Source organism: Poromitra crassiceps (genome assembly GCF_964638095.1).
Source record: "Poromitra crassiceps genome assembly, chromosome: 6".
In the NCBI taxonomy this organism is placed as follows: domain Eukaryota; kingdom Metazoa; phylum Chordata; class Actinopteri; order Beryciformes; family Melamphaidae; genus Poromitra; species Poromitra crassiceps.
The window spans coordinates 25,519,732-25,547,053 of NC_139627.1; the positions used below are offsets into that span (position 1 = coordinate 25,519,732).

At 43.6% G+C, this 27,322-nt stretch overlaps 1 protein-coding gene and 1 pseudogene across 5 annotated transcripts in view; both read right to left on the reverse strand.

The window, feature by feature from the left end:
• Nucleotides 1-26,245, reverse strand: part of osbpl6 (oxysterol binding protein-like 6) — a gene marked incomplete at its 5' end in the record, with an annotated part of 45,602 nt that extends 19,357 nt beyond the window's left edge. For 2 of the 4 annotated variants that reach the window (XM_083638762.1, XM_083638760.1), the window contains 10 exons: nucleotides 3-133; nucleotides 400-565; nucleotides 2,071-2,163; nucleotides 3,872-3,975; nucleotides 4,353-4,494; nucleotides 10,340-10,510; nucleotides 10,929-11,042; nucleotides 11,425-11,478; nucleotides 11,861-11,983; nucleotides 26,087-26,245. In XM_083638762.1, coding sequence (XP_083494888.1) covers nucleotides 3-133; nucleotides 400-565; nucleotides 2,071-2,163; nucleotides 3,872-3,975; nucleotides 4,353-4,494; nucleotides 10,340-10,510; nucleotides 10,929-11,042; nucleotides 11,425-11,478; nucleotides 11,861-11,983; nucleotides 26,087-26,245 — 1,257 coding nt within the window. Of the gene's footprint in view, nucleotides 1-2; nucleotides 134-399; nucleotides 566-2,037; nucleotides 2,164-3,871; nucleotides 3,976-4,352; nucleotides 4,495-10,339; nucleotides 10,511-10,928; nucleotides 11,043-11,424; nucleotides 11,479-11,860; nucleotides 11,984-26,086 lie in introns of all 4 variants that reach the window. The other 2 variants (XM_083638759.1, XM_083638761.1) reach the window with 2 other exon arrangements.
• On the reverse strand, nucleotides 5,699-6,664 carry LOC310778363 (COP9 signalosome complex subunit 6 pseudogene; annotated as a pseudogene). The gene has a single exon. The product of its transcript is annotated as a COP9 signalosome complex subunit 6 pseudogene (transcript).
• Nucleotides 26,246-27,322: the final 1,077 nt, after the last annotated feature.

The window sequence follows — 27,322 nt, forward strand, 5'->3', positions numbered from 1 at the left end:
ACCTGTGACAGAGACTTCCTGAGGTTGTTGATCTGGGCTGACTGGCCGGACTGTTCCTGGTCAGAGAGGATCTGTTTGATCTTTTCTTTCTCGATGCCCACGGTGTTGAAGGCTGACTTCAGCAGAGAGTGGACTGCACAAATACAGGACACCAGAAGAATAGTATCCTTCCCATTGTGCAATTCATTTAAGGATCACATTTGAACATTACATTTGAAAGGAAAAACTTGAGGACATAATATATTGTGTTGAAATACATTTCTGAAATGATGAAATACAGCTCAATTGAATTGGCTGTGACCAGCTTGCGAACCAGGCAGGCTGTAATCACGCATGCTACCTGCCTACCTTTCAGCTGGGCCTAATAAGCCCCAGGCTGTAATCATGCATGCTGGCTACCTTTCTGGGCGATGGTGCAGAAGTCCTCCTGCAGTTTAATGTAGTCACTAGACTCTATGCTGTCGGTCAGCCGGGAGACAGGGGTGGGAAAGTCAGCCAGTTGGGCGCACAGGTTGGGGATGGAGGAGTGGTGGCGGACAGGAGACATGCTGGCAGACAGAGGGACCTGGGCAAGGGAGGAGACAAGAGACAAGACAAGCCTGTGGACTACTGCTGTGGCTCCAAAAGGCTTGACTAGCTCTGCATGTACATTACTACAGGACCATTCACCCTGTTGAAGGATATGACATGTCACACCACCATAGAATGCTGAAAAGTAAAGGTCCTTCAAGCTAACTTGTCATGCGCTTTCCTGAAAATATCCAATTCTACTTCAACTCAAACTACCCAAACATAATATCCTCCTTATCTATCTGCACCTGATGAGTCATTCATCTATTGCTGGTATTTTATATTGCTGGTAGTGAGGAATTGGATCCTGCAATAGTTAATCTACCCAAAAACCTGAGCGTCATGAAGGAAAAGGCTTTTAAACTCCTCCTCTAGCATGGAGGGCAGTTTAAAAAGCAACAGTCAATATGAGTTCAGAGAAGAACTAGCCTTTTCCTGGAGCACCGGTTAACATGTTAAGCAGAGTTTGGGGAAATTAGTGAAGGTGGAAAATTATTCACAGCACAACAGTATCAAGTGCCAGTTGCAGTGGAGACTAACAAAACAAATTAAACATGAAAGAAAATAGGACATACAAAAGGGGGGGGAATCCTTTTGTCATCACTATGTATATTGCAAATGTTCAGCTAACAGGGACTTTGGCAAGACATACAGGGATCAAACCTGAGAGTTACAGGATGGTCTCTGTGACACACTGTGTTTTATTTTGAAAGGTCACTGTGTTCTAGATAGCTGCTCTGTCCAATAAGGCTTTTAGCCAAAAGGACACTGCATCCTGAATATGTCTGAGAGCTCTTATGTACTAAGTCTGTGTGTGTCTTTATCACCCCATTTACAACTGGTTTTTAAATGCGACCTGTATCCGGATAAGTTATCTGGATAATGGTTGCATTAAAAAAAAAAAAAGTGTAAATGGAGTGTAAAAGATCTGAACACAATGTGAGCCAGACTCCCTCCTGATGTGGGCAGGAAGTTCTGATCACATTCTGATCACGATGCATTTACACCTTCCATTAGCATGCATTTTTCCTTATCCAGATAACATCCAGATAACCTATCCTGATACAGGTCACATTTAAACACCAGGTGTAAATGGGGTGTATGTGACACTTGTAGGGCTGCAACCAATGACTATTTTCATTGTCGGTTAATCTGTCAATAATTTTCTTGATTAATTGATTAGTTGTTTTCGTCTATAAAATGGTGAAAAATCAGTGTTTCACAAAACCGAAGATGATGTTTTCAAATGTCTTGTTTTATCCACAACCAAAAGAAAGATATTCAGTTTACTGTCATAGAAGAGTAAAGAAACCAGAAAATATTCACATTTAAGAAGCTGGAATTAGAGAATTTTGACTTTTTCTTCTTAAATAATTATTTCAAACCGATTAATTGATTATCAAAATAAGTAGTTGGTGATTAATTTATTAGTTGACAACTAATCCCTTAATCATTGCAGCTCTAGACAGTTACAGAGTGAAAATTGGAAAAGAGAGGTACCTGAAGTTGGAATTTTGCGTCTTTGCCGACACTTTTTGTTCTCCATCTTCTGTTCAAGCGCTTTTCTTTCTTTGACAATTCTACACAATTGGTCTATGTGGCACACGTGGGTCAAAATATGCAAAATGTGGTTAATAGGATAAACACTGTCACAGATAAAGCAGAGGTTAGGACACAGCTTGATTGCAATGAAATGGAGGAAGACAACATTCCCACAAATGAGCTGCAAACACAATTGCAATGCAATGTATGTGGTTGGTTAAAGAGAAGGGAAGAAAAAATTCAGGCCAAACTATAATATGGGGGGGGGATGCAATTTGATACATACTGATCACTGATCAGTTAGAGAGAAATAGACAGGTTTTCCTATCCACCTTATTTTTGAATGCCCCGCTGTAAAATGATTATGGGTGCAAGGTCCGGTCTAGAACGTGACTGATTGCTGCAGCTGCCGCATTTCCTCGTCAAACTCTGACGCTGAAAAAAAAGTTGCTTGTCACAAAAAAATGACAGTCGTTTGATGACTTATTTGAGGGAATGTAATAATGTTATCTATCACATCCGCTAACCTGTTCCTTTTTTTAAACAACTCGGGATATTTAGATGCGAGATGTTTGGCAAAGCTGGACGTGATTGGCTCCCTTCGCCTGCAGCTTTGAAACATCGTTTACGGGCTATGTTGTGTCCGGGTCAGCAACGTAACGGGGGAGGGGCCTGGGAGGATTACACCGGAAGAAGCGCCCATATTTCACGTAAGGCATCATGGCAGCTAGGAATAAGGTGGATAAGCAAGGTTGAATGCTGCCATTCTAGAGAGGTAATGAAGGTGACCGCTAAGACTTTAACACATTGGGCCTCACATTGGGTAATACAGGCAGACACCACACACACCACAGTACATTACAGAAACAGGCCTCTGCCCCAGAAACATCCTGAAAAATAAACTGCACCTAGCGACTCTCATGAGATTGAACTCTGCTTTGCCCCTGCTCTTTGTGTGTGTGTGTGTGTGTGTGTGTCTGTGCGCATGGGTTCTTGCGTGCCCATGTACATGCGGGCAAAAACGTACATTGCCAAGAAGTGAAAGCTAATAGGTTGTTCCATTGCAATGTCAGTGCGCAGCAGCAGAGCTATGCCTCTGCCATTTTGGACTGAAGGAGACGACCATGTCAATCAACTGCCCCCCAACTTTGATCTCACACCCATTCTGTAAATAAAAAAAAGAGAGCTGTTAAACAGTATTTATTTCATAATCATTGTGCTTAATGAGGTGATCACAATGTTTTTCTCTCTTGTATAATCAATTTCCCCCCTTCTTTCTCTCATTAATTCATTCTGCTTTTCTCCTCCCCCCTTCCTTTTTTTTAACAGTATAGGCTACTTTGCCTATTGAATTGTTTATATTGCTTTCTGTTTTGTTTTTGTCTTTGTTTTTAACTTTTTGGGTTTTTATTACACTATACTGTAATTCTAGAAGCCCCCCGGGGTTTCCTTGGTCTTCCTTGCACATGCACCTTATGATGTTGTGTATACTATGGAAATCTGTTTTTTTACCCTTTTTGTGCTAAAAAAGGGGGGGAAATGACACATACAAAGTGCCGTACAAAAGAGTGTCCTGTGGCCTGTAAATCTTCCCGGTCAAGGTGTGTGTCTCTCTGTCATGGTTCTGTGCTGTTTCCCATTAGCGCAAGGAGGCATTTTCAGTCCAAAATGACAGCGCTGTTGCCAGAAAAGCACCAGAGTTTTGCCTCTTGGCTTCTATACTCTTTGATGTGGGTGTTTACGTGCGCGTGTGTTTTACCTGCATGTCAGTGAAGTTGGGTGCTGACTGTGTCCTCTGCAGAATCTCCAGACTCTGTAGTAACCTGCTCAGTTCAATCAGGTTGGACTGGCATCGAGCAAGCTCTGAAAACACACATACAACACACACACACACACACACACACACACACACACACACACACACACACACACACACACACACACACACACACAGTGTGTTATGTGTCAGGTAATGGTCATCAATCCACCATTTAGAGATGAGAGCTACTGTAAGGCTGAGGACATGATTTACTTCACTACTTTACCTTTACAAATCATATCCTGTGGAGTTATCGTGACAGACAAGTGTGACAATTGTCAGACAATTGTTAGTTTACTTGGTTAAGAGCCTTCTAAAATCAGATTTGTGTCCAGTATAGGGAGGCAGATCGCACTCATGCCATTCATATTAGCCCATGGTTGAGGCCCTTGTTTGATAATGGTTGAGGTGGGGCACTTACCTTCTGCACACTTGTCCATCTCCTCTGACTCCTGGAGCCATGCAGCCACCTTGCTCTGGCCATTACTGTAGGAGGCAGGCAGGCTGCTGCTGCTGCTGCTGCTGGGGACCACGGGCTGCCAAGGCAAGCTGCAGGGCTTGGGCTACAGAGACACACGGTGACAGACAGAAGAAACGCTTTACTGGCGCGTAGGTTTCAGTGGTAATGTCTGGCTCAGAAGTGGTTTCATCGATTTTGATTGCACTGTTTATTGCTTATTCAGTTGGTATTGATGTGCTGAAAGCAAGGCCTATCCTGGAAATTGCATTTTGGATAAAAAGACACCAGTGACACTAGAGACACAGACACACATTTTAAAAGGATAGCTAATACCACAGAGTTCATCACTAGAAGGTTGATGGTTCAAAGCCCAGGCCTGCAAGGGAAATCTGTGTGGGGAAAGTGAAACCTGAACAACTACCACTAATGTGCCCTTGAGCACTTGACCCAACTGCTGCAGTGGAGCTGTGCAGCGGCCAACAGGAGAAGCCTGGTTGGTCTGGGGCTGGGCGGCTCTCAGGTATCAAGGTGTGTACTGTAACTATCTGAGGCAGTGTGTTGCTGGAAAAGAACATGCTCAGTTGACTTTTCTCAGATAAATAAAGGGAAATTAGGCTTGGGCCGATTTTCGATAATATGATGATATTACAATTATTATTATTATTATTAGGTAGGTTTTCAATTATTTGTATTTTTTAACAGTTTTGCAGTCTGCCCTGCTGCCACCACTCATTTCACTAGTTGGAGAGCGCTCTGTCTGTTTGTCTGGAGTTGCAAGGCACACCGTTGCTCCAATCGCCTCCAAAATTTGCCAAAACACTTTTCAGGGCTCTGGAATTAATCTGTTGCAAAAAGATCTGAAAGAAATCCGCCCACGGGGGGCTCTACAGCCATATTTTACAGTATTTAATCAGCAGATAATTTATTACATACAGAAACATGAAACAACAAAACAAAAAGGGGGGCGGTAAAATAACAACGGTTCATGTACATTGGATTCATCGATGTGCACACCCAAGGTGTGTATCAACTAAACTTGAGTGATTTTGTACACAGCTCAGCTCACTCTCCGTTCACTTAACTTAACTTCACATTACGGAGCAACTGGTGTAATGAAGTGCTTTTAAGATACACCCAGGTGAAAATGGTCAACTGATTTGAAAAACTGTCTGTATGCAGGATCATACTACTGTCTGTACACAGGATCAAGAATTTATGTCTTCAGCTAAACCTGGGTGGGAGACAAACAAAGAAAGCATTTGCAGTGCTTGTGACCTCTGTATCCTTCAGCCAACTCAACTGCCAACTCAAAAGAACAGTCCTTTCATCATGCTGCGGCCGATGCCCTCCTGCTTGTTGTACATGACGTTAAACTTGTTGATAAACTGGTTCATGCTGTTGCAGGTCTTGGTGATGGTGCCTAAGTAGGCCATAAGGCCCACATCGTTACATTGATCGTAGAAGTCAGTCTTGAATTTGATGGTGCTGAGGACCGGCAGTCTGTGGCAGAGTGCCTTGGCTTCTCTAAGTATCTCGTGGTTGAACGGCATCTCTCCTGCTTCCACCGCTTTGACATATTCCAGGATGATCTTCCCCCTGCTGTGGAGCATCTTTATCGCACTGTGCTGGGCTATAAGGTGTTCCGCCACTGTTGAGTTTTCTCCTGTGTCGGTGGCTGTCATTCGAGCTACATGGTCGACGCCAATCCTCTCTGCCTCTTCTGTGGCCAGAGTGTATGTCAGCTCAGCAAATAACATGGTAGCCTCGCCATTGATGATGTCGATCACAGATTCATAAATGCTAACTGGAAGATCTGTGTGTTTGGTCATTGGGTTGAGCTTGAGGAAGAGAGGGCTCTCAATGATCTCACACACCTGCTTGTGAATGTGGATATCTGATTGATCGGGGGGGCCGCCTGTGGTGTACCAGCCCAAGAACTCCATTTCTTTAAAGACCTGTTTAAATTGTTCCTCCTTAGTATAGTAGTATTCCTTGTCAATATGTGCTCGGCCATCTACGGTGTGGGACAGCAACTCAAAGGAGTTCATCACCTCGATGTTTCGCCCCTCCTCCTTCCCAATCAGGGCTCCAATCACCTGCATTGGTCGGCCCTCCTGCGAGCGGATGCGTATCCAGTGGTCTGATATGTTGAGAATGACGAGGGGATGCAAGGCCACAGAAACGATCCCGGTGACCCCCGAGGCCATAACACTGATGCTGGCTGCCCCATCCACTTCCATTCCTCCACCATTGCCCATCGCCATCTTGTCCAATAAACCTACGCTTTTAGGCATGCACACTGACAGAGCTGTTGTGACCTGTTCTCTGCTTCTCAATAATATTGTGACATCATCAGTGATGTCAGAGACATTGTGACATCATCAGTGATGTCACTGTGACATCATCAGTGATGTCACTGCGACATCATCAGTGATGTCACAAATCTTACAAAATAGGGCAATATTTTAGGCCTTCAAACACTGCCAACTGCCATAAAACACCAAAAAGAAAATAAGGCCTTCAAACGCATCCATTGTGACATCAAGTTACACCATCCCTTCCCTGCTTCCCACTAAGATTGTATCCCCAGTGACATCATCAGTGATGTCATTGTGACATCACCAGTGATGTCATTGTGACATCATCATCATAAATCTTATTCCGACCAAAACGAACAGAATCAACATCCACCCTCCTATCACATCAAAAACATTGTGACATCATCAGTGATGTCATAGACATTGTGACATCATCAGTAGTGACATCATCGGGGATGTCACATGTCACTGATGATGTCACAATGTCTATGATGGATAGGATGTTGATTGTGTGTTCAGGGTGGTAGTACAGCTCATTCAAGATTCAAGATCTCATCCCAATCTTTGAAAGCTGAGTCCTGCCTTGCTAAGCTCATTGAAGAGAGCAGACCTTGATCATCTGTGATGAGATATTCAGTGTCCACTACTTTAATGTTGAGTGTGTGGAAAGAACTCAGAGGGACCTGATGGAATCAGAGCTTCCTTGGGGCAGCGATGCTGTGCTGGTTGGTGGAGAGTGAGACCCTAGGCAGACACTACCAGCTGTCAGGAGAGGAGGCAGGGCTCAAATAGTCACAGCTTGCATCCAAATGCCAACCCTCTATCCTCTCCTGCAGGAGCACAAACTGAATGTCAACATGAGGTAAAGGAGTTCTGCAGCTATCTCACTGATTTGGGGGAAAGCTCAATTTAACACAGGGAAAGTGAAGTTCAGGTCAGGATTCCTCTAGGGTACTTGGTGAAGGATCTAAAGACTCTGGTTTCTGAGACCTTCCCTAATGAAAGTACTTATTGAAGGTGATGAGGAGGGAATAACAGACAACATTGTCTATAAGGAGCTGCTGTAATCCTGTACTCATACAAACATTTCCGACAATAATATAGTGTATCGGGGACTAATAGTGCCATTAAAATTGTGGATATCGCCCAAGCCTAAAAATAAAAACTAAAGGCACTTGAGCTGCTTTATGGCCTGCCATAATCACCAGGATACAGTATACATAACCAAGTATGCTAATGAGGTCATTCATTAAGCTAATTACTGCATTCATTTGCCAATATTTCTATTGTCAACATACTTGTTTTCTCTTAACACATGGGAATGACATGAATATGGTGTTAAATGAACTCTGTATCTTAAAGCATTAAGACATTATTATAGTAGCAAATCTATGTAGCAAGGTGCTCCAAAATCTAATCAGATCATCCACTCTAGGCAGGGGGGACCTGTGGTGTAACTTAAGTATGACATTTCTATCATGTATTATTCATGGTGGTAGGACATGTAAATTAGTTTATATAATATCACAGGTTGGCTTAAAAAAAAGACAGTTGTGTCTCCGTTGTCGACAGTCTGCACTGCACGCAATACAGAGAAACCTTGATTTTCTTCTGAGAGCAAAGTTTTTGATGGAGCTCTTTATTTATCCTGTTCTGCTGGGAGAGCTCATCAAGCCAGAGCCCAGCTGCTCTGAATCCACCTACTTCTGATCACACTGGCTGCCTCCTCACATTTACCAGACGCTTTGACGAGGGCCAGAGGGTTCACACCAAGCTGGAAACAGTCTAGACAAACATACCTGTCGGTTATCCTAACGATCTGGATACTATTACCTGTCCAATCTGCATTAGACAGATATCTATTTACACGTTTACAGCCATTAGTCTGGTCATTAGGCATGTAATACGGCCAATTCAAGTGTACAGATTGCATGTAGAAAAGTGATCGCTGGAGACTTCCTCACAAAGCATGCAACGCCTTAGTTGTGGGCTGTAAAGTACTCGCCCTTCTTTAACCTTTTCTAAGCACTCTAGCTTTTAGAGTAATGTGTTTGGAAATGTTTTTAAGGAAAATAATAAAGCATGCACAGTAATAGGTGTAAAGCTGACAGGCCTGGGTAATCCAGATAACAAGCACACAAGCAGAGAAAATCCTCTCAGACCATATAAAGTCTGCCTGTCATCACTTGTTCTATTCTATGAGCAATATTTCCTCTCTTCTGCATGCAACTTTGGTGCCCCGGCTTCCAATAAAAACTGGTAGGCAATCCTTCATTCCCTACGCCACATCCCTCTTGAAGGTAATTGCACTCTGCTCAGAGCACAAGCTATTTTTAAGCCTTGTGCAGTTAGTAGTTTGAAAATGTGTTTTACTACTACTGAGCATAGCTGCCAGTGAAAAAGGGAGATTTTCTGGGGTATCGGCAAATGCACCCCCAACCCCAGAATCGGATCCATCAGGTCCGTCGAAGCTCCATCAGTGACGTGATCGTGTTCCGTTCATTTATGCTGCTTTGTCGAAAAATGAGCATGCTGATTCCCCCCTATCTGTAAAGGGGAGACTCGTGGGTATCCATAGAACCCATTCTGATTCAGATATCTTGATGTGAGAGGTCAAGGGACCCCTTTGAAATGGCCATACCAGTTTTTCCCTAGCCAAAATTTAGCCTATCTTTGGAGCGTTATTTACCCACTTTCCTGACAAGCTAGCATGACATGGTTGGTACTAATCGATGCCTTGGGTCATCTAGTTTCATGTGATACTAGTCTCGTTTACCAAACTATCTCAATACACTGGGAGAGATAGCCATTTGAAGTATCACTATAAAATTGGGAGATAAACAGGAAATTACCAATTGGGAGCAAAGCAGGAGAAACGGTTAAGGATAGGGAGACTCCCGTGAAAATCTTGTTGTCAGGTATGCTACTGTGCAGCAGGCCCACATCACCCTTCAAATCAGCAGTTGTAGTGGGTTGTGACTCTTCTACAATGTGTAAAATATGTATGTAGAACATGTAAAATGTATTTCTTTCCCAATGACGTTCTTTTTTTCCTGATTTCCCCATTTTCTCCCCAATTGTACTTGGCCAATTCCGCCCCCTGCTGCCCCGGTCGCTGCTCCACCCTCTGCTGATCTGGGGAGAGCCGTAGACTAGCACCAGTTGCCAGCCGCTTCTTTTCACATGAAAGGGGGAGCTTCACCGGCAGGACGTAGCACGTGGGAGGATCACACTATTCCCACCAGTTCCCTTCCACCCCGACCAGGCGCCCCTACCTACCAGAGGAGGTGCTGGTGCAGCGACCAGGACACATACCCCCGATCCGGCATCCCACCCGCAGACACCAGCCAATCATGCCTGTATGGACGCAATAACAAGCCAGAGGTAACATGGGGGTGCGAACCTGCGACCCTCATGTTGGTAGGCAGGGAATCTACCGCTACACTACCCGGACCCCCCTTTCCCAATGACATTCTAACAAGCACTGTAGAATGCAAGCCAGTTTCCACAGAGGGACCGTTAGTCCAAAGCGAGCTGAAAGAGTTCTCCTTAATTCCCCATCAATTTGAGATGACAAGGCTATCTAACTTGAGAAAATAATGAATTAGCACATTGGTGGGGGGGCAGCACCTTGGCTTCATGTCTCACAGTAGGAGCTGGCTGGGGGGGCTCCCTAGCAGCCGGGGGAGGAAACGTTCGTATAGTGGCGTCCCGGGGAGATCGAACTATCTCATTCTGCCGGTAAAGGCGGTGATGTCGCAACTTGGACACCCAGGCATCAAAGATGTCTTGGGATTTGACCTATGGAGAGGAGCAGAGAGAGACAGAGAGAGAGATATAGAGTGAGTGAGTGACTGTTGTACGTAAGGTGGGAGGAGTCATCCCCTGTCACTCTGTTTATCTGTACTGATGTGATATCCGTGCAATATTTACCGTTATGGCTTTTATTGCAATAGGCCTATGATGTAGGGCATCTCTGCAACATTTTGGTGTCGGGCATCAGGCAATATTCTTGGTGTGTATGTTCTGGTGTACATGGATATGTGTGTGACTGAATGTTAACTATAGTTTGATGATTGTACATAGGGATATGTGTGTATATGGAGAGGTTGTGTGCTGCCACGTCACCTGTTTTCTCTTGAATGCCTAAGACAAATTTCTCCCAAGGGAGACAATAAAGGCTAATCTAATCGAATATCGACTTTCCTTCCCTGCTCACCTTCAGGTGGTAGATATGCTCCTCGGTGTCCAGGTCAATGCGGCGGGCCCTCTTCTTGATGGACATGACCGAGAGGCCCACATCGATGCTGCCGTGCAGTTTGCCTTTCTGAGTCTGAGGCGAGTGACATGGGGAAAAACAATGTGAGGGTACCTTCGAATTTTGAGCTGAAAAAGTCATATGACCCCACTTCCAAAACAAAAGTCAAATTTAGACTGACACTAGTATCAGCGAGGGTTGACACTACATGGGGCCCAGGCAGTACTGAGTGTTGCAGTTGTTAGTGAGCAGAACACATAGAAATATTTTCTCAGGTTAATTCTGTGTGGGGGGAAAAACACATTTTGTCAGTCAAATTTGAGATTTCCTGCAAACTGACAGGGTGCGCTGCAACAGAAAGAACAGCATGAGCCAGCATGAGATGTTTCTGCTGATTCATTGCCATGCCTTGCTGATGCCAGGCCAGGCTGCCCTCTGTCTAGTCAGGGTTACTTACATCAATAGGGCACTTGGAGTACTTCAGGATCCCATTGTCCAGAACGAAAAAACGCTGTGGAAAAGATACAAACAAAAAGAATGTGTCGGTGAATAACAGGCAGTATGGTACAGAAAGAAAATAACATGAAAAACGGGCTGCAGTCGGACTCGGACGGGCTTGACTACCGTAATACTTTCGGTTGGGTTCGGACTTCGGACAGAAGAATGCAGCCCGAGCCCACCTCTATCTAGTTCACGTGTTTAAGAGGCCAGGTGTGGGGGAAGGGAGGTGAAAAAGACAGAAAAGGAGAACTTCCATGAAGCGATAGCACTTCTCTAGACAGTGGACAGTTTAACATTGCAAGAGCGGCAGTATTCAAAAGTGTTTTTCCACGAGTGATATTGATTCCACCGAGCGAACGTATGTGTGTCTCGTATTTGCCACGAGACCCTACCTTGTGCCAGCCTTTCAGGGGCCATTTCCGCTTCTTCAACATGAAGCCCTCGTGTTTATCTGGCCTCTGGACGTTGCTCTGACCGATTTTCAGCCCCTCGACGATTTCCCAGCTGTCTGCCTCCTAGGGTGACAAAAATACAAAGCTGTGTCAGATCTACTGTCATCCATTCACTCCTCCAGGACTAGAGCAATAAGGAGAAGTGGGACATCTTCTTTCAGTTCACCATCTTTGATACTATGGGACTTCTCTTTTTTCCATTCACACAAGGAGACAAAGTTAAGGATCCTCTCTCTTAACACGTTCACTGCCATTGGCGAGTCAACTCGTCAAGCAGAAACCAACGGTTGACTGCCAATGACGACTCAACTCGTCAAAAAAAAAAAAAAAATTGACGGTGGGACGTTGATCTAACCCTTTTACATCTCCTATATAAATATGGGAGCCACCGAACGTGCACAACCCATTCCACCGACCCACTAAGTGGCGACAGTGCTCTCCAGACTAGAAAAAGCCGAGCCAAAACTGCAGGGGAACGCGCGAGGAAACCATTCTCATACTGTAAAATGGATTGGCGAAAACGCTTTCGCTTTCGCGCATTATCGCGCTGGGAGCTGGCGGTGGGGGATTGCAAATTTGCATAATAGATTATGCGTGCAACACACTTTGAAACACCGGCAGAAAGCCCACAATCGCACGCAGCTTCATTCCAGCTGAGCTCACAACCGAAACGAACGAGCCCCATGCAGACTCGCCCAAAGAGCAGCCGCCAGCAGCCAGGCAGCACAGACAGGCAGAGCCTCGCTTGTGACAAACGCTGCAAAGCCACCAGAGACACACCCACGGAGGGAGGAGTTTGAAGGAGAGGGGGGTTTCCTGCTGCTATGGAAGAAAATACTGTTCAAAACTATTGTTTAGATGTCTGACGTCTTACGCCAAAAATAAATGGTTAAAGTGACTGTTCTATCGAATTTCACAAAAAGCCGTTTATCTCAGCTTAAATTTTCAGACGCTGAAACCATGCTGTATTCTACTGCTAATGCCTACATAACTACTAACTCTACAAACTAACTCTTTTAGACAGAGAAAGCACACATTCTATTAGTTCTTTTGAGATAATTTGTGTTCACAAAATCTTAGCAGAAAAGAATCCTCGGCTCTTGAAAGATGAGCCAGAATCCTCAAAAAAACCTTTGGCAGAAGCTACCTACAGTATTGAAAAAACGGCTGGCAGTGAATGTGTTAATAAGAAGTGTTTGCTTCGTTAGAAAAGAGAGGCCCCCTGCACACACACAGTCTGATAGGCGGAGGAAAATAACAGAAATCCACGTCACAATTCTTTATTCTTTGACCATACTATATGAGAAATACTGCCCCATCCAAATTCCTCTTGCACCCTCAGCATTTCCACTCCATTAGCTTTCTCCTGACTCTGCTCTTCCTGTTTCTGGTGGCTCTGCAAATCAAAGGGAGGCCTCTGGAGGGGAGGGGCCGGCGGGGTCACGTGCAGACAGGTGTGACCATCACCATCATCCCAATGGAGGACTCTGGGAATGCATGTGTGCCCGAACACTTAAGACTTAAAGGAAAAAAACGTCTTACACTGTTATATATCAATCAAGAGAAAAAGGGAGCTTCTTTGATATTTAGGAGCAAAAATGTAATACAGAAGTATTTGTACATGTGTACTGAAAACTAAGGTTTACCAACAATGTACATCTTCAATCAAATAAACAGGGGCACAAAACGCAACGCGTTTCAACCTCGCTGGTCTTCGTCAGGCTGTACTAGCTGGATGTGGGCTGCCGCACCTGTATAAAGAGCATACAGTACGTGGCATAAGTGAGTTATATATCATGAATCTGTGATGTTCAATAAGCTATTTTGTGGTGAAGTGTTGTAATTTACTCCTTTTGGTGTACCGTACTACCCACTTTGCCTCAACATGCCTCTTCCTACTTTTCTCCTACATTTCCCAGAAGGCCGTTTGACCAGCCCCAGAGATTTGTTGTATTCAACTGTGGGTTACAGGAACAGGGGAAGAGAGAATATATGATACAATAGCGGAATGAAAGGTTTTTCCAGTCAAGGCAGGGTTAGGGTTAGTCACACCTCTTATTTAAATGTTTGACATGTTTATTTGTCTGCATATAGGCTCTTCATTCTTATGTGAATTCTGCTTTAATAACATTTTAACTGTGAGCATAATCTTCTTTAGTTAAAATTGGCTGTGGCGGTGTCAGTCACGATTGTGATATCATCAGTGATATCATCAGTGATGTCATCATCCGTGATGTCACTTGAGCAATAAGTGATGTCATCAGTGATGTCACTTGAGCAATTGTGATGTCCTCAGTGATGTCACTCGAGCAACTGTGATTGCTCAAAACTGTGATGTCACTCAGGCAGTTGTGATGTCATCACTGATGTCACTTGAGCAACTGTGATGTAGTATGAGCCGGACAGTTGATCTTGGGAGCCCGCGGAGTGGGCGATTTCCATAACTACAGCCATTGCGCATCTAGAGTCTCCAAACTCACTTAGCTCAATTCAAAATGCAACATGTCTTATGTCTGCATTGCATTACGGTCTATTGATTGTCACTGGAGAAACTGGTATCTCTTCCTCTTCAACGATGGATTTCTCCCTGTATGATTGTTGAACTTTGGTGTATCAATGGCGAGTTTAGAAAGAAAACCGCTCTTTGATTCCGATGGACTGAGAAACCAAACAAAAGTTACAGTAGCTACACTGAAAAAGTGTGGGGGGGAAGCAACACAATAGAATAGACCCAGAAATCCAAGGTACAACATCAGAGCACGGGGGCGGAGGTGGGGCGCGGCTCGGGAACCCTATGTTGACAGGTTTCCCGGCCCAACCAGCTGATAAGACAGGTCATCACCAGGAAGTCAGATGACAGCTCTGAAGAAGGCTGTAGTGACAGCCAAAACCATCAGCAGGTAAAATAACATCATACTCTACTAATTTGTCTGGAAATAAGAAAACTAAAAACATAGGTACATCGCTAATAGCAGTAACAGTGGTAAAGAGGTACATCACTAATAGCAGTAACGGTGGTAATGAGGTACCTCACTAATAGCAGTAACGGTGGTAAAGGGGTGAATCGGTAGCAGCAGATGTACAGAGCCAATAAGGCATTAATGTATTGTGGACAAGTTCCCTGGCAAAACAAACAGCAGGTCGAGGCTCTGCACTGCAAAGTGCAATACTGCTCCCATCAAAGACAGCTCTTTGAGTGTGTGCGGAGGATACCTGACCTTGGTCTGCAGGACAATTACTGTAACAAATGGCGACAACAGCTTGTTTAATCTAATGCCCAAGCAAGCAGATCCATCTGGTAGTAATGAGGTCATTCTCCCGCACCCACCGCAACGCTTCCTTTCAGCAGCCTGGCGCAAGTGGAGAGTCTCAACTTGATCAGAAAATCTAACTCACCCTTTAAAGCAATCATATCATCAAAGGTAGCAATCTCCATACTTGGCCTCATTATACTGAGAGAGATAAAGGTGACTCTCAGCTGAACTAGTCAACTGGATAATGTTGTCATAATGCTAGTGACTCGATCAATACATCAATACTACTTCATATTCATAACACAACAATCTTACCCACGGCGAACCTCGTCCCTAACAGGTAATAACAAGCAGTGGCTGGCTTATGAGGAACCCTGCAGACAAGCTTCCAGTGTATTATAAGAGGCATAACAGCGAGAGTCAGCTGTCTAAAATTGACAAATCAATACTGCACTAAATAAAGGATGGCCAGTGCTGCAATACTGGCAATCCAATGCACTTACCTGAGCATCTTTTTAAGATTCTAGCCATCAAAAGACATAGATCAACACATTCTTTATGAGGAACAGCGATATCTAAATACCCAACTGTACGCTCAAGTAGAAATGACTGTCTTAAGGTTTGTTTTTGTCATCTGACCCTGCCATCATTCAGAACTAGGCAAAATATATGCAAAAGCTGCATCCTGTGCTGGGTTCAGTCTTCATTGATCTCACTGCAGAGTATTGTAAAGCTGAAGGAGCCGCTCTCTCTGGGTGCATGGGTTTACTTTGCACTGTTAATGAAGTGGCACACTCAATACAGAGCTGTCTGCTTTGTAAAGTCTACATTTAAATAGCTTTGTTGTTGCATGAGCCTGCTACTTTGACATTGGATGACTATTGGAGTAGCTGGAAATGTTCCCCTTTTCCTTTATGTATTTCCTCCTTTATATTCCGAAAGTAATTTCTATTGAATTTTTCCTGCTTTGCACATTTGGATGGTATACTGTATGCTGTGTGCAATTATGTTTGTTTTATGCTTTTATGTGTTGCTTACTTTCCCAGGGCTCCCATGGAAATTAGATGATTGATCTCAGTGGAACTACATGATTAAATAAAGCAATTAAGCAAAAAGCACAATTCAAATAAACATGCTCAATAAGAGAAGTGTATAATCCCAATCAAAAGGGCAACTAAGTCAATCATACAATCAAAATCTTATGGGATCCACCACTGGCAGTAACACTCAATACTGTAGGGCTGAGGGCAGTTATATACCTTTTAACGCTGCAATGAATCAAAGTATTGCAGGTAAGGTCTCCCTGAGCAAGAGAAAGGACAAACACTCCTTAGGGACACCTCAGGCTAAATAATCAGCACTATAAATATCAATGCAGCAGCCCAGTTCTGATGGCACATCTGTTTTTCCCACAGAGAGTAGAGGCTGCTGTGAATGAACGCTGGAGTAACAGGCTCTGCTACAGGGAGGAGGTCATCAAGGCCTGTAGGCCCCGGCTGATTGGATCGCAATCATAGAAAAACTACTTAAGATGCTATAGATCTTTATAAAGAGCTTTATGAAAGTTTTTAAGGTGTGCTGTATAGACCCACCACAGCCCTGTTAGAATCAAAATAGAGTCTGTTTCCATTGATTTCTATATTAGTTTTTAAGTTTATTCCCGCTGCAATAAAGCATAGCGGTGATGTGAAAAAGCAATCAAATACAATGGTAATGGAAAAGAAGCCCACACATGACTTGTTACTTTTTAACTGCAGTTCTAAGGGGCTCATAAAAGACCAGTATAGATTAAAGTTGAAACTGTTCTGAAAGTAAGATCACCACATGCATTGTTTTTAGTGTAGGGGTTCAGAACCACAAATGAAACTACAACTAATCATTTTCAAAGCCAATAGATGGGTCCTCAATGGGTATCCAAAGAGGAACCAAGAACAATTATCATTGGCTTCACCAAAACAACAATTTTTCTAAGAATCGCCTGCTTTATAGCAACCATGGAGTGGACTGATCGTGCGTTCCTTTATCGCAAAAGAACTGGGATGTGGAGGCTAAATGCATTCCATTTGCAGAAAAGTTGAGCTGGGAAGTTCACTGTTCACTGGTCAGATCCACTCGCTAGCCAGGCTAGCCATTGTTAGCAATAACAGTTGATAACAAGGCATTTCGTGGCATTTTACGCATACAAACACTGCAGCCTCATGTCCATTGTCCACACAGATAGAAGTAGGCCGTGCTGTGTGTACAGCTGATTTAATGAGACACAAACAAAACAGAAGTGCTAAATAGCATTTATACGATTATAACTACTGTTGTTGCGCGGATCAGCCATCTTGGATTTTTGAGGTCGGGGCTGCTAAGGCTCCTACGAGTTTGGAATGGGAAATACCAGCTCTGACGTCACGTCCCAGCTCATGAACTTTGAACTGGTAAGATTACCAGTTCCCAGTTATAAAGGAATGCACGATGAGTTTGGAGGCTAATAACTGAGACTGGATGTTTTCATTTTTTTCTTCTTCGTTTTGTTTTTGGGGGGCGGGGGGGATATGGGTAACAGTGCCTAACTGTATGGCTTACTTCACTGTTAAGAGTTAAGAAATCCCAAGTCTGTTTATGTGCGTATATGTTATGCTAAAACGCTCTTTCACAACTAGCCTTAAGACTAGGTAGCTGTGTGTTTCCTCCATATTACCAAACAGAAGCGCCCATGTCTTTTGCAACATATGTGGGGCCCTGTTGTCCTTGTAGTGCCGAGGCAGGCAGGCTCTTTCATTGTCAAGCTAACCGGAGGATTTTTATGGTGAAGAACAGATATACAGTCACAATTTTTGAGAGAGAGAGAAGAGAAGAGAAGAGAAGAGAAGAGAAGAGAAGAGAAGAGAAGAGAAGAGAAGAGAAGAGAAGAGAAGAGAAGAGAAGAGTGAAACATTGATTATGAATGGAGCGTGGGGGGGCCGATGCGAGCGATGGATCCTGTGTGAATCTGGCCTTAGCCAGGCTAAACTCCTTGAGCAGGTCGTTACGGAGCAACCCCTGTAGAAAAGTGCCGTGCCACCCCACGCATGTCAAACTATTACATTAGCCACTGTGATAACCTGGGCAGGGAATAAAGGAGCTTCACTAGACCAACTGAGACTTATTTTGTCACAGCCAGTCAGTGCCAGCGCAGCGCTTCATCATTCTTTCATCGGCCATCAGTGTGTTCGGTCATTATTACCATGAAAACAGACGCTCTCTGATACTGTAGCGATGAATAATCGCATCATTGATTTCCCTACTGCCATAAATCTGTCCAGCTGCTATCAAAGGAACCTTTCCTTCATAAACATGGAATGTGTTTCACACCTACTCCTACTATCTCTAGGCCAAAACATCTATCTTATCTCCTACTATCTCTAGGCCAAAAACATCTTATCTCCTACTATCTCTAGACCAAAAACATCTTATCTCCTACTATCTCTAGACCAAAAACATCTTATCTCCTACTATCTCTAGGCCAAAAACATCTATCTTATCTCCTACTATCTCTAGACCAAAAACATCTTATCTCCTACTATCTCTAGGCCAAAAACATCTTATCTCCTACTATCTCTAGACCAAAACATCTATCTTATCTCCTACTATCTCTAGACCAAAAACATCTTATCTCCTACTATCTCTAGACCAAAACATCTATCTTATCTCCTACTATCTCTAGGCCAAAAACATCTTATCTCCTACTATCTCTAGGCCAAAAACATCTTATCTCCTACTATCTCTAGACCAAAAACATCTTATCTCCTACTATCTCTAGACCAAAAACATCTATCTTATCTCCTACTATCTCTAGGCCAAAAACATCTTATCTCCTACTATCTCTAGGCCAAAAACATCTTATCTCCTACTATCTCTAGACCAAAAACATCTATCTTATCTCCTACTATCTCTAGACCAAAAACATCTTATCTCCTACTATCTCTAGGCCAAAAACATCTTATCTCCTACTATCTCTAGACCAAAAACATCTTATCTCCTACTATCTCTAGACCAAAAACATCTTATCTCCTACTATCTCTAGGCCAAAAACATCTTATCTCCTACTATCTCTAGGCCAAAAACATCTTATCTCCTACTATCTCTAGGCCAAAAACATCTTTCTACAACGGCATGAGTGAATACTGGATTCTGATTGGCTAGCAACAGTGGTAAATACGCCAACAATCTACAGTTCGGCTCCAACCGCAGTATAGTGAAATTGGGGAGAGAGAACTGGCTGAGCTTGAGTTGTCACGAGTTCGGACTAGCGGGAGGTCGGACTAGCGGGAGGTCGGACTAGCGCCCGGACCCCGAACCTGGGACTGTCAAACAAACAAACGCCCTCTGCCGTCACCAGATATCAACACACCACCACCAAAACGGGCTGCTTTAGATAACTGTTTAAATAACTGTACTTTTACAGGCAATGTATCAATAACTGTGAATCCCGTTAAGGAATAGGTTAGTTGTTTTTTGGCTCAAAGGCAACTAAATGTTTAGTGCAATCATTGATCTTGTGTATGGAACTATATTCTGTGGCGGAAGGATAAATGTATTCTGAAACCAGTAATGATTATAAATAAATGAATTGGATGTTACAATTGTGTATTTTTTATATTATTTGGTAGCCGTTGTAGAAAACAAATTTAACACTCGAGGTCGGGGGTTGTGTGCACATTTACCACTGGTACAGGGTTTATAGCACTCGGCTTCGCCTCGTGCCACAACCCTGTACCAGTGGTAAATGTGCCCACAACCCCCTCCCTCTCGTGTTAAATTTGTTAAATCTTATCTCCTACTATCTCTAGACCAAAAACATCTTATCTCCTACTATCTCTAGGCCAAAAACATCTTATCTCCTACTATCTCTAGGCCAAAAACATCTTATCTCCTACTATCTCTAGACCAAAAACATCTTATCTCCTACTATCTCTAGGCCAAAAACATCTATCTTATCTCCTACTATCTCTAGACCAAAAACATCTTATCTCCTACTATCTTAGGCCAAAAACATCTTATCTCCTACTATCTCTAGACCAAAAACATCTTATCTCCTACTATCTCTAGGCCAAAAACATCTACCGTAAATTCCGGACTATAAGCCGCACCGGTGTATAAGCCGCACCTGCAAAGTTGACTGTTTTTTTACATATATAAGCCGCACCGGACTATAAGCCGCGGGTGTTTTAATGTTTTTTTTTTTTTTTTTTTTTTTTTTGTGTTTTAATGTTTAATTACCATATGTAAGGGTTCATGCACAGAGGGGATTGTCGGGAAAGAGATGGCTGTTTGAGGAAGCTCCCATTTATTAACATTTCAACAAAACAACATAACACAACACCACCTGTGTTTCTTTTTTACAGTGCACACAGTGTCATACAGTGTCATACAGTGTGGTGAAAAGAGGGCAAGAGAGGAAATTAAAACAGAAGTGGATTTATAGTTAGAAAGAGTGCTAAAAAAGAGAGATTTTTTTTTTTTTTTTTTTTGGGGGGGAAAAAATCCATAGATAAGCCGCACCGTTATATAAGCCGCAGGGGCCCAAAAAGGCCAAAAAACGGGGAAAAAGGTGCGGCTTATAGTCCGGAATTTACGGTATCTTATCTCCTACTATCTCTAGACCAAAAACATCTTATCTCCTACTATCTCTAGACCAAAAACATCTTATCTCCTACTATCTCTAGGCCAAAAACATGACTACCGTATCTTATCTGGCCGAGAAATGACAGCTACAGCGCAAATGGCTGGTTGCTGCGACATGAATAAATGCATCATCATGTCTTGATCATCATCATCCGACCATATCATGATGTGAATCTGTTAGTGTATGTGTGTGTGTGTGTGTGTGTGTGTGTGTGTGTGTCTGCTTACTGCAGGTGCTGCCTCTAATTGCACTTGTGAGGGTCTCCAGAGCGCACAGTGGACGTCAGCAGAGGAGAAAGCGACACGTATCGATCTGAAAGTGGGGGCTGGATCTCATGGCTTTCCCCACAAAACGCTCTCCTCTCACTTTTCCTCCAGCCAAGCTCATGAAGGCCTTCTCTCTGCGTCTGCTTCCTCAGCAGGCCCTGGGAACCATGGATCTTTTTCTAGAGCAGAGCCCACAGACCCAAACTCCCTGCACAGGACACACTGATGATGCAGCAGTGACGCAGCATAATGCGCATAAGCGCACTACAAAATGTGTAAGTGTGCACCCGCTTTGCAGAATGTCAAAAGAACTTGTCCGCACTCCGCACAGTGAAATTAGCACTCTTTTGACGGTCACTTGTTGAAAAATATTCTGTGTGGTTAGTTTTCCATTGTGGTCACAAAAGCGGAGTATGTTCACATCGTAAGGAAAAATGGGAAATGAGATTTTAATGGGTCAGCTGTTAGCATTAACAGAATGACACCCAGTTATTAAAATGTGTTTAGAAATATACAGGTGATGTATGGACTTTCTTTGGGCATAGGCTACATGTACCATGACTACATTTTTTAACGATACACCTGCCTCCATATTTGATATGTCAGGTATCTTGTGCTTCCCTGCACTATTTAGCAAACGTAATGCGATCATAACGCAGAACAGCTGCAACACTCAGGAAATAATAGCCAATTGCATTCTTATTGTGTCGCTGACTGTCTCAATTCACTGCTGAATTTGCATGTACAAAACAAAGTGAATCTATTGGACAACAATCTCATTTGTTGCTCTTATGAGCTACCGCTCTAGCTAGTCACTGACTTCATTAAGCACATTAAAAGAGATGAATAGGAAAGGAAGCATACAAGATGGCCTATTGCTTTCAGATTACACTGGCTTTGAGATCAGGGAGCATCTGGGAAATGACATTCTGAACCCCTCTACCCTTAAAGGGATAGTAGCTCTGGAAAGTTGGGCAAAATCAAATGCAAGGTCAATGGGGTCACGTTCCTGTATGTACAAGTTGACAGCGTAACCCCATTGACCTTGCATTAGATTTTGTCCAACTTGGCTACAATGAGAGAGAACTCAACAAATCAACATCATCATTGGTAAGGGCTAGACTTTAAAAAATGTGAACTATCCCTTTAAAGGCCTCATTATCTGAAGCAAGTAGGCAACACAATAGAGAGCCAAAGTCCCTCCCCTTCCTGGCCAGGCCCTATGTGAACCAGCCACGGGGAAAAATAATAATGTGGTAAATGGTGAGAGACAATACTTTTTTTTATCCCGTTTGAATTGTGCCATCATGGCCCATGAGCTACACATACTGTATGATGCTTGTCAATTTAAAAGATAACTTTGCAAGTCAAGAAAGTCACAGTTTGTCATAAAACTGTTGCACTATAAGAAATTCAGAAAGACTACACACAACCTGTACCATACGTAACGTTATAATTTTATCTCCCGCCAGGCCATGTTGGTGTTGGCGTTGGTGATGTAGTTGATTGAGCAGTTTCATACAAAGCTAAACGTTACATTTCAGTTTTACGACAAACTGTGACTTTCTTGACATGCAAAGTAATTGACAAAATTGACATGTGGACTCCATGGCACGTTTCAAACGGGATTAAAAAAAAAAGTACTGTCTCTCACCGTTCACCACCATTCATATTTTCTCCGTGGCTGGTTCGGAGCTGAAACAGGAAGGAGGTGGTCACTTTGGCTCTCTATAAAGGAGTGGTGAAGAGGGGGGTTGGAAGGGTTAACCGTCTGCCTGATAGAGCAGCAGACTTACTACTAACAACAAGAGTGAATTTTACACCTATTTGGGTTAGCCACTAGTTAGGCATGATAGAGGGACTACTGATGTACATGACTGCAGTGAGTTTTCACCAAAACGCATTAACATTAGAATTTTTAAACAATATTTCAAAATGGGCTTATTTTAAAGAAGAGATGAGGAGGGCTACGGCCTTCAAAAAACAGTGAGGCAATAGTCAAACGAAGGTGCTCTTTGGATGAAGCATGGGTGTGGCAGCAGAGAAATCCAAAAAATACAGAATCCAAGGCACTCTTCTTAATAAGTTAAAAGGCTTTAATAATAGTGCTAGTTCATACTGGAACAATAAAAGTATATGACGCTTTTATACTTTTATTGCTCCAGTATGAACTAGCACTATTATTAAAGCCTTTTAACTTATTAAGAAGAGTGCCTTGGATTCTGTATTTTTGGGGCTTATTTTAAAATGTGTTTTTTCAAATATCAACAAGAGTGAATTTTACACATATTTGGGTTCGCCTGCATGACTGCAGTGAGTTTTCGCCAACGCATCAACATTTGAATTTTTGAACAATATTTCAAAATGGGCTCATTTTACTGTTCTGTTGTAATGTGTGCCTCATTGATATGGGCAGACATTTCACAAGCCCATGAGCAGAAGTGGCTACTTTTCACATAACCACATCATCCATTGTGCATATTAATGAGCACCCATACTTGATAATCTCTCCTATTGATGTCTTCCAAGAGGCAAATCAGGTGAGGCAGCTATTGACCAGCGTGAAGTGGTCAGCAGGAGTTTTCTGTACACAGTCACCTTTGTATTTGTTCTGCTGGTCTATTTTCATTCAAACATTAAACTAGAGCTTCATCTTAGTGTTCTTATGTTCATTATGTTGGGTGTCATTATGTACATTTCTACTAAAAATCTAACTTTATCATGCTTTTATTCTGAAGGCAAAAAACTAAACCGGAAGTGAAATTCCTGCTGGCCGGACGTGAAATTCCTGCTCACTTCACGCTCGTTTCGACAACCTCCATTGTTGTGTGTTGTCACTGCCGCTCGCGCACAGACAGTGTCGTCACGTTGACGATGACGTTGCGGATGGTGTAGCTTAAAAAAAAATGATGACGCTATGACGACCAGTTGTGGGCAGGGGCAGATCGAGCAGCGGTGGAAGCAAAACATCCATTCGGGTTGAGACGAGTAGAGCCGAGTGGTGACGAGCTGTGTGCAGGGCTGTAAAATGTGGTGGAAATGAGCCATAAGTGCTTCACACAGGCCCCATCTCCTAGACCACTGAATACAGGCCGGCTCCTCCCGCGCAGCATGCCAGAGCACGCCACATGTTTAGTGGAGCCCCGAGCCTCCGCCTGGCCCTCATGAAATATTCATCAGGACCAACGGAAAAGCTGTGATGTCAGAGATCCCAGTGCGGTGTCCCGTTTCTGTATGGCCCCACGGTGACACAGCAGCCAGCTGAAGTAAGGAGGGCTGGGTGAGGGGGTGGGGGGTGTCTTCAAATGGCCGACTGCAGGGGTTAAGATTTAAACCCTCGCCCTGTAAGCTGCACTGACAGAAGAGCCTATCAAATTCACTGTCCACAGTATCTACACTATGCCTCTGCACGGCTTTCATTACTCAACCAGGGAGTACACTACAACCACACACACAAAAACGTGCTAAGGCTTTTCAGAGAGAATCTCTCAGAATGGTACCTGACTCTGACAGCTGTATTTTGGAGTAATGCATCTGGGGTTATTCCATTGGTTTTAAATCAAAATAAAAAATGAAAGTAATTTAAATGTTGAGGATGGATGATGGCAGCACATTTGCTGAGCGACTAGGTCATCACATCACAACACAACAGTTTTAAATGATTTTTGTGTTTCACACTTGACGCACAACTGCTGACTGACTATTTAGTGATTCATTATTTCCTGGCGGGCCCTGTTCCCTTCTCTCTGTCTGTCTGTCTGTCTGTCTGTCTGTCTGTCTGTCTGTCTGTCTGTCTCTCTGTCTGTCTGTCTGTCTGTCTGTCTGTCTGTCTCTCTGTCTGTCTGTCTGTCTGTCTGTCTGTCTGTCTGTCTGTGTCTGTCTGTCTCTCTGTCTGTCTGTCTGTCTGTCTGTCTGTCTGTGTCTGTCTGTCTCTCTGTCTGTCTGTCTGTCTGTCTCTCTGTCTGTCTCTCTGTCTGTCTGTCTGTCTGTCTGTCTCTCTGTCTGTCTGTCTGTCTGTCTGTCTGTCTGTCTGTCTCTCTGTCTGTCTGTCTGTCTGTCTGTCTCTCTGTCTCTCTGTCTGTCTCTCTGTCTGTCTGTCTGTCTGTCTCTCTGTCTGTCTGTCTGTCTCTCTGTCTGTCTCTCTGTCTGTCTGTCTGTCTCTCTGTCTGTCTGTCTGTCTGTCTGTCTGTCTGTCTCTCTGTCTGTCGCTCTGTCTGTCAGTCTGTCTCTCTGTCTGTCTCTCTGTCTCTCTGTCTGTCTGTATGCCTGTCTGTCTGTTTTTGTGATGCATAAACTGTCTTAGAAGGGCAGAGCTCTGACCGCAGACTGCGGCAACCCAAAATATGATTCTTGATTTTGATACCAGTGGGAAGAGACCCACTGCCCAGTGCCACTACTGTACCGTATTACTATTATTAGTCCTGTTTGTATTATCACTACAGTTGCTATCATTACTACTGTTGTCACTGTGCATTACTATTACTACTGTACTTACTTTGATTACTTTTGTTAATGGTATCATTGTTATTGCTGCCACTACTGTGCAACCCGGTCTCTCGCTCCCCCTCTTCTCAACCCAACCGCTCAAGGTAGAAGAACGCCCACCAAAAGCCAGACCTGCTCAAGTTTTCTTCCCTGTTAAAGGGCTCTTTTTCCCTGCCGCATCGCCAAGCGCATCTTCTTGTTGGGAAATAGTTTCAATTGCCACATGACTTGTGCAGTAAAATGTGAGAATTGTTTCAATTGTTGGATCTAAAACAAAATAGAGTCTTCCACCTGCTCTATTTGTAAAGTGCTGAGATAACTCTTTTTATGATTTGGCGCTATATCAAATTGATTGATTAATTGATTGATTGATAGATAGATAGATAGATAGATAGATAGATAGATAGATAGATAGATAGATAGGTAGATGGATATTCAACATTAATTCCAAGCAATGCTATCCTTTGAAAAAAAAACAGGACGGGCCTGTGGCTGAGGTGCTCACCTGCCGACTGTCGCGCTGCGAGGAGGAGGAGGAGGAGGCGCTCTTGTGGTGAGTTGGGGTGGAGGTCTTGTTGACCGGGGTGGAGCCTCCCCCCTCGGAGCTCATGGTGCGGCCGTGGCCGTGGACTCGCTGGTGGTGGTGTTGGTGGTGGTGAGACATGCTGGATGTTCCGGGCTGCCGTTGGCTCTGCGGTCCTCCCTCAGCAGCACTACGCCGCGCAGGGCCGGAGCATCCTCTGAGGCAGCTCAGCAGCAGACTTCCTCGTGCTCACTCGCTGCTCATCTGAAAAACAGTGGCCAGGCAGTTACACTCTCTCATCAACCTCGCTTTCCTCATTCCATCACAGTGCTGCTGTGCACTATCAACAATCAAACAACGCTAGGTCTGGTTTATCCTAGGGATGTGCACGACTAGTCGGTTAAACGTTTAAACGGGACGACACCACTCCAGAAAATACTAGTTTAAACGTTTCTTTAAACGGCACCGCCTCGCTCCAGAAAATACTAGTCGGTAATATGTACAACACCGGTCTTCAACACCCCCTTCCCGCTAATGCCCGGATGTAAACAAACCAGTGTGGACAGTCACAGAGATGACATCTTGTAAAACCAGCAAGGTTTGGCAGTATTTTGATCTAGTAAATGAAAATCAGGTTGACAGTTTCAAATGGTTCTTAAATACACTATATTTTTCCGTCTGTTTTCACCTTAAATTGTGCTAACTTTTGACTGTTTTCTGAGTGTTTTCTTACTTATAGACTAGTCAAGTACGGTAGTCTACTTTTTTTTTAACTTGTCGACAGGGAAACTAGTGGCTTTGGAGCATCCCTAGTTTACCCCTTTGAGAGATGAGTGGTTAGGCGGCCGCTCCCAGCCATCCAAAGCAAGCCATCCTCGCCCATCTCAATGTGTTACTCTAAGCCGCAGAAGCTCAATCAACAGGCCATTTATAGGCTATTGTTTGAAGCAAAGGTATTTAATAGTCTTCTCATTACAGTGTGCATTACCGAAAAAGCCTTTCATTATGTTTGGCACGAGATCGGTGACCCCAGGCCAGATTAACCAACACACTCCAAACAGCAGAGGACTTTACTGAACGCTTGTTGTCTCCACATCTCAAAACCCAAACTGAACCTATATTGACTCATTGAAGCATGCTGACATTAGCCTCCAGCCAAACGGCCCGCTGTGACAAACACAAGTAAGTGGACCACACACACACACACACACACACACA